The sequence below is a fragment of the Ursus americanus genome, chromosome 19 (assembly GCF_024610735.1).
Source record: "Ursus americanus isolate L20-20 chromosome 19, mUrsAme1.1.p, whole genome shotgun sequence".
NCBI classification, from domain to species: Eukaryota; Metazoa; Chordata; class Mammalia; order Carnivora; family Ursidae; genus Ursus; species Ursus americanus.
The window spans coordinates 29,072,150-29,083,504 of NC_142145.1; the positions used below are offsets into that span (position 1 = coordinate 29,072,150).

The window sequence follows — 11,355 nt, forward strand, 5'->3', positions numbered from 1 at the left end:
TGCACAATCCTATTAGAAGTCAGGGCTTTTCACCAGAAATGTCATTCTAGAAGCAGTCTCATTATATGCAAAAGTCATAACGGAGAGTGAGTCTGAATACAGAAGGGATTATTCCCATCTGTTCCTAAGTACTTTAACTGGTCAAATGTCAGATATTAAAGGGAAGAGAGCTGACAGACAGATGGAGCAACAGCATCAGCAAAACATTTAGACTATTTATTAGAAAATAAGTGATTATGGTGGGAAAACTGTTGTCTTATTTCAAATGGATCAGTGTGCAGTGGATTCTTTTCTAACATAGTTATAAAATATCAAAGAAAAATTTAGAAAGCGAGAAACATATTTCTGGATGTCACAATGTTCATTTGATGCAGAAATTTCTCTCGTCTCACTGTTACCCTAAATCATCTCTGTAAATTGCATTATTCTGATAACTCACAGACACGCTTTTACTGATCTTGATGATCAGAAGATTTTATATTAGAAACGGACAGGAATGAGTTTGGGGGCTCATCTCCATGTGCCTCTGAGTCCCCACAGAATAGCAAAGCTAATCTCCAGTAGTCCAACAGTTAAAATAATTGATGAGTATGTGTTGAATCCTCAGGAGAGAAGGGAGGAAGAAAGAAGGAGAGGAGAGGCTTGGAGGGCGGAGGGGAGGAGGGCAGGTGCTGATTTCAACCCTGTAGCGTCAGGATTGCGTCAATTCGGGTTTCAGCCACGTCTAGAGTCTCAGAGACGAGCTTCTCAGAAGAGCCAAAACAGGAACAGGGGTGGCAAATCACTGTGCGAGGGCGAGTGGACCTCCCTCTTTGCCTCCTCCCGTTCCCGGCGCAGGTCCCCTGAGCTCTGCGCTGTTGTTTTCAGCACTCGGGAAAGCCGGCGCTTCAGATCCAGGCAAGTGAATCAAGCCAGGGAGTTATCCGTTCAGCACCTCGGACAGAACACGCAGCAAAAAATGGCTCCGATCACTACCAGCCGGGAAGAATTTGGTAAGCAAGTTACTCAACTTATAACTGCGGCTGTTTCTTGAATACTCCAGGGTCGGCTGTGATGTTGTTGTTGTTCTTCTTCTTCTTGTTTTTCCAGGAGACGTTGAATATAGATTTCCTAGGTAGTTAATCTGAAAAGAAAATGAGAACTGTAAGGGGGCAATCTTGGCTTTTTTTTCTCTGTTGTTTCTTCCTTCCTTGCTTTCTCCTTAAAATCGCCTTCTGCTAGGGAGATTTTACATCCAAGAAGTTCCTAAACGTTCAGGTAGCTCTGTAAATTGCAGCATGCGCTAAGTAAAGGAAAGGGAGTCTGTTGTTTGTTGTTGGTTTCATTAATTCTGTAGGTGATTTTTATTTGTAGGTAAATCTGTTTTTAACTTACCAGGAGAAGCCAATGTTTCTGTGATTACATAAGGGTTTGATCTCGGTATAAAATAATTTGTATGTTGGGGGTTTGGGTTGTATATTTTATATAGAGTGTACGATAAGGTTGTTTTTCTCTGCTCTGTTTTTCTTGTATCCTTGAAATATGTTGCTAGTGGAAGACACAGAATCCTATGATGCTAGGCTTAAAGTGATATTTGAAATGAACTGGCTTGGTCCATTGCGTTTCACAGGTGAGGTAACCAAAGCCCAGAGATGTGAGGGAAGTGTTGCAGGTCAAACAGTTAACTAAAAGCTACTGGAAAATAGAATTAGGAATCTTGTTTTCCAGTTTAATTTCCCTTTTCCTATACCAAATTTTTGGCACATTCTCCTTCTCTCAGTAAATAAAATCAGATGTACTTCAAATTAAAAAGTAGCAGTTTTAGGTCCCATTATATTCCAAAGACAAGAGGTGGAGTTTTACCTACTTTACAAGTATTCAAAAAAAAAAAAAAAAGAGGAAATTTTATAGAAGTTTGTGAATAAGGAATGATATCTATGAGTACATGATAATTGTTATTAAACTGAGTGAAATGACTGAAGTCTTTACTCTCAAAAGCTTAAGACCTTATCAGTAGAGAATACACAGGGAGTACATGCGTCTTTCCATGATACATTGAATATTTTGCCTTGTGACTTAAGTATTGAATTGAGACAATCTGTGACATTATATTCAGAAATGAGTTTCCTTTACAGCCTTCCATTTGGGTGATTGAGTTTATATTGTTGTGATGTTTATTCCCGATTTCTGATTTGAAAATAAGAAATTTTCTAATACTGAGGCATTTTCAGAGATGGTGCTAGGGAAAAATATGTTCTAGCTTGGGCCATCAGTCTATTTAGAAAAAAGAGAGGGGGGATCATTTTCTATTGCTTTTATTGTTCTCCTCGCATTGGCTAAAGAATTGCCTTAGTTAATGACTTTGGTTTTGCTTCCTGGCCTTAGATTATTAGAGAGTCCAGGAGTGGATCCCCCCCCCCCACAAAGACTTGAATAGGAGGAAAAACTGAAAAGCTGATACTAAGTTTAGCTGATTATCTTTAGCTCTCGCCTCATTCTTTTTCTGAGGCATTCGCTGCTTTTTCTACTTGGGGAATTCAGAGGTTTATTTTTCATCTTTACATGATCAGTTTCTTGATCTAATTAAACTATGGAATTTTTTATTGTTTTTTAATCTTATATATGTCTGCTCTTGTCATTACTGATTCTTATATTCTTTGAGTTTAGTTTTGAAATTATGAAGTAGATAGGCAGAAGATTAGGGGGGATGGGGAAAGGGAGTAACAAAAGATTGTTCTTTAAGGGGTTATTCAAACAAGGCTTAACCCTTTCCTGACTGGGACTTCTAACTTTACTATTCATTATTTGGGATAAAAATAGATAAGAATGAAACTAAATGCAGATAATATTACCTTAGTTGTATTCACTATGATTATATTAAACATTGACTCTATCGATGCACTGTGTCCAGATACAGCAATACTGCTTTTACTTACACAGTGTTACTAATCATTTGTTGGAGGAATATGCTTACATATGGGACATGATAAGCTTCATGCATAATCAGTGTTACCTAACGTCAGTAATTTAATGTGCCTTCATTCAAGGAAAGAATGCCAAGTTCAATTTTATTACCATTTGCCATGTGGAAAAATGTTAGAAAAAAAATCAGTTACATAAAATAGAGCTCTAAATTATCTATACTCTTTTCAATACATGTTAAGGAGTGTTATTCATTTGTAACCACTGTTTTATTTTTATCCCACTTAGGTATAATTAATTTGTACTTTGGATAATTCAGTATTTGAGAAATTTTGGGTCTGTATACAAGGAGTTTGCAGTGGTATAAGTTATATAATGTTGTTCATCTTTTTTTGTTCTTTTTTCCCTAATATATGTAACGTTTCTCTTACCAGTGTTCCATAATTGGGATGGAAATTACTGATGAGTTTGTGATAATAGCAGATAATGTTCCTCCATTTCTTAAAATTCCTGGAACCACTAGCCCCTAGATGTTTCCTGCTTGAATCTGGTATAAATAATGAGCTACTAAGAATACAAAATCTCTCAGTATTTGAAGAATGTGCATTTAGAGTTTCATAGTCAGTAAAAATTGATGCTTCTGGAAAGCCTCAAAATGTCAAGAAAGCATAATGAAATTAGTACTGACCTATCATGCTGTAGTTGACTCATGTTATCTGAGAAAACAAAGGTAGGTCAGGGTCATTTAGCATCCCTCATCCCTGACCTAAGCCCAGTGTCATCTTTTCATTTTATTTATGAAAAAACTACTGAAATGAAGAAGTTTCTATCATAGTGTGTATTTTTTTTTCTGTGTGTCACACAGTGTATGTGTTTATTCCTAAAGGTGATATGAAATGTGTACATAACTCATACAGAGAACAGTCAGAAAGTAATCCAATCTGTGCAACCTACAGCAATTCCCAGCTCCGGCATACTTTTCAAATAGGCTCATATCTTCAGCTCTGCTCCTTTAATATATGTTATTGGTCATTTGATTTTTCAGATGAAATCCCCACAGTGGTGGGGATCTTCAGTGCATTTGGCCTGGTCTTCACAGTCTCTCTGTTTGCATGGATCTGCTGTCAGAGAAAATCATCCAAGTCTAACAAGACTCCGCCATATAAGTTTGTGCATGTACTAAAAGGAGTTGATATTTATCCTGAAAATCTGAGTAGCAAGAAGAAGTTTGGAGCAGATGACAAAAATGAAGTAAAGAATAAACCAGCTGTGCCAAAGAATTCATTGCATCTTGACCTTGAGAAGAGAGATCTCAATGGCAATTTTCCCAAAACAAACCTTAAAGCTAGTAGCCCTTCTGATCTGGAGAATGTGACCCCAAAGCTCTTTTCAGAAGGGGAGAAAGAGGCTGTTTCCCCTGATAGCTTAAAGTCTAACACTTCCGTTACTTCAGAAGAGAAGCAGGAGAAGCTGGGAACCCTCTTCTTCTCCTTAGAGTACAACTTTGAGAAGAAAGCATTTGTGGTGAATATCAAGGAAGCCCGTGGCTTGCCGGCCATGGATGAGCAGTCAATGACCTCTGACCCGTACATCAAAATGACGATCCTCCCAGAGAAGAAGCATAAAGTGAAAACCAGAGTTCTGAGAAAGACCCTGGACCCAGCTTTTGACGAGACCTTTACATTCTATGGGATCCTCTACACCCAGATCCAAGAGTTGGCCTTGCACTTCACAATCTTGAGTTTTGACAGGTTTTCAAGAGATGATATCATTGGAGAAGTCCTCATTCCTCTTGCAGGAATTGAATTATCTGATGGAAAAACGTTAATGAACAGAGAGATTATCAAAAGAAATGTTAGGGTAATTCATTTTTAGTGCTTAAAGTATTTATATATAAACAATCTCTTACGTAGCTTTTTTTGTGTCTAGAGGATTTTATACATATCATCTTTACCATGTTTACTTATTATTCATAATCAAATGGGGGGCAAGGGAATAAAGTTGATGAAAGAAAATTTAATCCACAACTGAAATGCTTAAAATATTTTAATTATATAAAATAAATAGGCATCCTTTATGGATACTTAAATAACACTTATATAAATATTTCTGTTAATTTCTATCATAAGTATTTTGACTAGGACTGCCACTTAACCTAAAATGCAGGCAAATATTTCTTATTCATAAAACAAGTTAACAAAGATGTTTCAAGGTCAGCATAATTGAAATGGAAATTGAAATTTAAAATTAAATCAATTTATCCTGAGGATTTGGAAGTTGTATTGACTTTTCATGGAATTGCTTTTCAAGGAGGAGACATCACCTCATATTGAATTGTAAATGTTCATCACTATGTTGTATGACAAGAAGTGAGTTACTCTTCCTCTGTAGTTATTCTGCTTTAGTAGTTCTGAGACTATTAGACAATGATAAGATATCAAATTTAATCCTATTTCCCCTTTAAATATAGCTCTCAATTGATATAAACTGTAGTACTTCACAGTAATTTGTTTCTATAAGGCATGATCTTATAGAATACCATATGCTCACCTTTGTTTCTTTGTTGAAATTAATGAAAAGTCAAGGTTCAAAAACTTAAGTAGCTCGTTTGAGACACCAAGCTGTTTAGCGGCACACTAGGAATAAAGATCTATTCCCTGCTTTTATTCTTCTTGGATTTCTTATTCATATAATGACCCCATGTCAGTTTTTGTATAGAGATTGAAGTTTTAGGAGCTCTGGCCAGCCGTCATTCTTAGTTACAATCTAGCCCTGAGTTTGTATTTTGTTAGTATCAGGTAAAACTTGTAACTTGAGTTCTTGGTCTTCTTACCTAATGTCTTTAAAGTACAAATAAAATCTAAGTAGTATACAAAGAAGGATCTTATGATGCTCTCCAAAAACAAAGCATTGAATATTGGGTCAGTTCCCTCCAAAACTTTATTCATTTCTTGGATTTGAATGAGGACTTTGAAAAGTGGTGGCTGGGGACAGAGAATTTTAACTCCATCAGCCCTGTGGGATAGGAGATGGTAGCAGTCAGAATAAATTTCAGTTGGTCTGAATTCAAATTCCAGTAATATCAGTGTTTTTTAAAAAATTGAAATCAAACTGTCATTTTGCCGTACACAGATCCATTCAAATGATTAGACAATTTTTATTACTTTTAATAACTTCAAAAAGTGGTTATTTAGTTAAAAAGCAAAAGAAACAAACAACACCAACACCTCCGTATAGGCTATACTCTAAATATTCTTTTAAAGATTTCTAGTAATGGGTGTGGCTAACTCCTTACAAATTTTAACATACTGTAGCACCTAAAACCACCACAAGATGGCAGCCAGTTGTTTTTAGAAGGTGATAGTACTGTACAAACGCTTGTAGTTACTCTTGAATTTCTTAGCATATTAAAATAAAAATAAGGAGGAAAATTTCATTTAAATAACAATATTATATTGCTTTAAAATATTACTGTAAGTACAAATTTCAAAACAAAAAATAATAATAAAAATACTTATACCACATCTCTCTTTGTTTAGAAGTCTTCAGGACGGGGTGAGTTACTCATCTCTCTCTGCTATCAGTCCACTACAAATACTCTCACCGTGGTTGTTTTAAAAGCTCGACACCTGCCTAAGTCTGATGTGTCTGGACTTTCAGGTAAGAATGCTTCTGAAAAATTCGGTCTCAGTGTATAAGTGAGTAATACTTTGGGCAAAATAGTTAGCAACCAACATGATTTTTGTCTACCTTTTACTCAAAAGCACAAGTGATGTGATTGTTTTTCTGTTTCTCATTTAATGAAATAACAATGTGAGCCAATACCATTAGCAAGAAAAAGAACATAGTCCTAACATCTAAGCCATTGCTAATCCATGGTAGATGTCTGACTGTGTGGGTTTGAAGCAGAAAGCAGTGATAAATGCTGAGGTGAGAGGTCATTGCCAAAAATATAGCAATAGTTCGGGAAAAGAGTTCTTAATTTTAGTATTTTTGGTGAGCCTGCCCACACTTACACTTCTATTGGGTTTTTTTATTATTTTTCCTTTAATTCCTTATGTATCTGCTTTAAGCATTAGCTTTTAGTTTTGTGACCAATTAAAAAAAAATTCCTTGTTGTATCTCATAGTGAAAAGAACACATGACCTATGGGTTAAAATGATCTGAGTTCAAGTCTAACCCTTCCATTTTAGCATATGATCTTGGCTATGTTTCATAATCTCTATACAAACTAGATGTAATAATACTTACCTTGAGGGGGATTGCGAAGACTAGAAAGATATACTTCGTTAAATAACTTCTAGTTCTATTATTATTACTACTGTTGTTTAACAATGGCAGTTAAACACATGATCTTAAAGGTTTAGATTAGGAAGCTAAAATGAACTCACATGCTTCAGCCGGAAAGAGGCAGAAATAATATAATTGAATGTGTGGTAAGGTAGCATGATCCTAAAATCCACACCTTAAGGGTGACACGGGGAAGATCAACACTGGAAAACAGGAAGCAAACCCAGCTGGTGATTAAAGAAGCACAGAATTTAAAGCACAAAAGGACATTGCCATTGTGAATTCTAAATGCCTGTACAACAGAAAAGCAGAGCGGTAGAGAGACTCACCCAAAGTCATACAACTCAGGCAGGTTAGGTCTTGTCTAATGTTTTTTTCTTCTGTCTTATTTTCTGTACTGAGTTATATGTAATCAGAATGAGCCATTAGAATTCTTTTTATGTTATCTCTTCCTCTTACCATTATACTTCCTTTCCCATCCTGAGGTTTAGAACTGTTTTCTCTTCACATTGCATATTCTTACTTGTTTTCAATTTGTTGACAGTAGAGAGGCCAGGCTTGATCCATGTTTTCACTTTGTTCTGACTCATTTTCATTGCAATCTCATTTTATTGGCATGCAGTGATCTCTCAGGGCACCATTATGTTGAGATCAACTCTCCAGCCAGGTCCTGCCAGTATAATGTCTGTCGTTTACCATTGCAGATCCCTACGTGAAAGTGAACCTGTACCATGCCAAAAAGAGAATCTCGAAAAAGAAGACTCATGTGAAGAAATGCACCCCCAATGCAGTGTTCAATGAACTGTTTGTCTTTGATATTCCTTGTGAGGGTCTTGAAGAGATAAGTGTTGAGTTTCTGGTTTTGGATTCTGAAAGGGGATCCAGAAATGAGGTAATAGGGCGGTTGGTCCTAGGAGCAGCAGCGGAAGGAACAGGTGGAGAGCACTGGAAAGAGATCTGTGACTATCCCAGGAGACAAATTGCCAAGTGGCATATGCTCTGTGATGGGTAGCGTCCTAGCCATGGTGAGTTGGAACTTAATGATTTCTACTAGGCAAGGAGCAATTTTCTTTCTCTTTTTTTTTCCCTGATACGTGATTGCAAGCTTGTGACAATAAGCTGCCCTTTTGTTGTTGTTGTTAGAAATGGATTGAATTAGCGGACCAGAAAGTAACTGTAAATGTGTATCATGATATTTTCCCCCAATATTCAAGAAGTTGGATAAATTTTCATGAGGTATTCAATCTCTTCTGCAGGTTGCCAGAGTAGCCAAGCATTTTATGAATCCAGCAGTGCAGTCCCAAGCTGTGGATGTGGTTTAGGAGGTGATGATCTCATGGGAACATGTCACTGGAAAGCAATGTGTTTTTTAGGATTTAGAAATGAAAAGCATGCTTTCTCTTATGAAAATTCATCCATTTTTCTTCAGACGGGGAAATCAATTTTTCTTTAAATCCAAAGATATTAAAGAAATGTTCTCTAGTTTGTTTTTATTCATTATGTCATGTGCAAATGGTTGTCTTGCATTTAAAAGTATATGGTCATTTCTCTTTAGTTTGTAATTATTTGATACAATATTATTATATAAGGAGTAACTTGGTTTTGTTTCAAAAGGACAGTGAACAAGCTGAAAAATCATTTTATTAAAGGGCTGAGTTGAGAACACTGTGGCTGAAATATTATTTTTCTCCCTCCTAAGGTTATATGTGAGTCAAATTGTTGGAAAATACGATCTCACATAAGAACCGCGGCCTTGAATTATTCACTGCCCTTCACAAACATCAGTGTGGTCTAAGAAAACCCCGTTTACCTTTGTGAAATTGTGGAATTAGTTAGTGGGTAAAGAAATAAACTTCAGCTAGAAATCCAGTTAGAAATGCAGCTTTCTGGAAGGAAATATGTATAGTATGCAGGTGTGCATTCAGGGCCATCCCTCGTCCACAGAAAGGACATGACAAAGTCTTCGTGTAGCTTGTCCTCCCCCAGGAAGGACTCAGCTGCTATTTGGAAAGAAACAGATAGGACTGAAGTTTTAACCACTGCCAGATAGAAAGCATCACTTAAACCAACTAAGTAATGCCTGAAAAATAGCTATACAGCAAAGCCTAATATAATTTACACGTTTTCACACAAAATCTATTTAGGCTGTCAAATTAGCACAACAAAGTATGTTTCACTATCTTTCCTAGGCTAATTTGTCTTGAGCTGTTGTCTGTGGAGCAGTTTATAGACTTGTGTCTTGTATGGTTTGCCAGTGCCAGGGCTCTGAAATTCAATGAAAACCTGCTTGAGCAAAGCAGCGCCCTGGGATTCCTTGAAAGGATGAACTTGAGGTCATGTCACCATATTTGAGTTTTTAGAGCATAAGAGTGAAACTGGGTACAGTCAAATTATTAAATATGCAAGTTAGAAATAAAGTCTACTGAAAAATTTACATTTTGAGTCAGGTTTTGTGTCAGTACTTTAGCCGTTTTTGAAAATGTGTTTGATATCACAGTGTTTGTAAATTCTATGACAATGCATTTTCAAAACAACATACATGCTTTTTATGACTATGCCTAATGTAAAGAAAATGTTTTACATCCTGTATGTACAAAGATCGAAGTCAGCCTCTTTTTTTGTGCTTTAAGATGACTTTGGGATTAAAAAAAAAAAGAATATTCCCTAATCATTGTCTTTATCCACCAGAACGTCACCTCACAGCATTTCTATGAAAGGAATCGTAGTCAGTGTGTGGTTTGGGGAAGTCAGAAGGCCTATTTATTGTATGTATATTTGGTATCATGGGCCATGGAATAGAATATATTTTGGAGCTCTGAAAAATTGTGAGGAGTCAACTCTAAGTATCCTTCACAGCAGCCAGAAGGTAATGGTGGTACCAAGTAAAGTATGGTTGTTGGAGGGTGATTTTTTTTTTTTTAAGTGGAACAGCAAAACCAACAACGAATACTTTTAAAATTACAATGAATAATTTGTAAATAGTTTTTAGTTTTTAAAATTTAAAGTGTTTTTGAGTGTGAAAAGTTGAGTAAAACTCTTTGTAACTACTTTTAAGAAAAGAAAGAAGGAAAACTAGAAAGGAATTGAAATAGGCAGGGACATCTGCGATCCCATCATCTTCTGAAAATTACACTGTTTTATAATGTATTACAATATCAATGTGAATATCTTGAATTCTGTTAACAAATCCTGCACTGTATGAAACATGTAAATTAACTGTTCGTCTGATTAGCCAATCCAGCCACCCTCATGGGGAGGTCTCTATGTTTGAAGAACTGTGTAACTCAGTAACTGACTTGTTCTGATGTTGTAACTCAATAGAAGTGATTTGGAAGGAAGCATGGTGTATGAGATGGTGTCTGTTCTTTCGTGCCAGCTCTGTATGATGTTTGTAAGACCATGTTTGTAAGACATGAATAAATTGCTGCTTTTGCCCAACCCATTTCAACTCCAACTTTTTGCCAATAGACTCTGTACTAAGAATTCTCTTCTTTCTTTCTAAACTTTGAGTTTCCTGAATGGCTCTCCTGGCATAATATAGGGTTCATTAGTGATTCAGCACCAAGGTCTTCCATATATATTATTCTATTTTGTTTACTCCTCGTAACAATCATCTGGGACAATTATTATTATCCCTGTAATACAGAAGCAAAAACCAAGATTCGAGGAGCTTAGGCAATTGACTCAAGTGCACGTGGATAGTAAATAAAAGGATTTCTTGGCTGACCATGCTCTTCCCTCCATGCCATACCACTGTCTTGAAGAAGTCCTCATCAACTGGATCTGCTAGACCCTTAGAGGGGATAATGCCCAAATTCTTTGACTTTCCCATTCTTCTTTTTTTAAAAGACTTTATTTGAGAGACAAAGAGAACATGAGCAGGGAGTGGAGGAGCAGAGGGAGAGGGACACACAGACTCCCTGCTGAGTGGGGCTCGATCCCAGGTCCCTGAGATCATGACTGGAGCCAAAGTCAGACGCTTAACTGACTGAGCCACCCATGTACCCCAAGACTTTTCCTTTCTACAATATATTCACTTTTCCATATTTTATTTACTTTTTCACTATTTTCTAGCACCATTCTTTACTCTTCTCTTTTTTTTTCTCTTTGGTCATCTTATTTCTCATTTTAGTCTCTTTCATTACCTATTTTATATTAGTGCCT

At 36.4% G+C, this 11,355-nt stretch overlaps 1 protein-coding gene across 2 annotated transcripts; it reads left to right on the top strand.

The window, feature by feature from the left end:
• The first annotated feature begins 768 nt into the window (after positions 1–768).
• On the top strand, positions 769–10,633 carry SYT4 (synaptotagmin 4). 2 transcript variants are annotated; one of them, XM_087869852.1, is made up of 4 exons: positions 769–992; positions 3,947–4,761; positions 6,441–6,561; positions 7,896–10,633. In XM_087869852.1, the coding sequence occupies exons 1-4, from the start codon at positions 959–961 to the stop codon at positions 8,201–8,203; spliced, it is 1,278 nt and encodes a 425-aa protein (XP_087725978.1). In that variant the 5' UTR covers positions 769–958; the 3' UTR covers positions 8,204–10,633. The 2 variants fall into 2 exon arrangements, with proteins under 2 accessions (XP_087725978.1, XP_087725979.1); XM_087869853.1 differs by having other exon boundaries at positions 6,444–6,561.
• Positions 10,634–11,355: the final 722 nt, after the last annotated feature.

Coding starts and splice junctions, on each gene's coding strand:
- SYT4 (XM_087869852.1), top strand. CDS start 959: ATGGCTCCGATCACTACCAGCCGGGAAGAATTTG. Junction 993..3,946: donor TACCAGCCGGGAAGAATTTG/GTAAGCAAGTTA, acceptor TTGATTTTTCAG/ATGAAATCCCCACAGTGGTG. Junction 4,762..6,440: donor TTATCAAAAGAAATGTTAGG/GTAATTCATTTT, acceptor CTCTTTGTTTAG/AAGTCTTCAGGACGGGGTGA.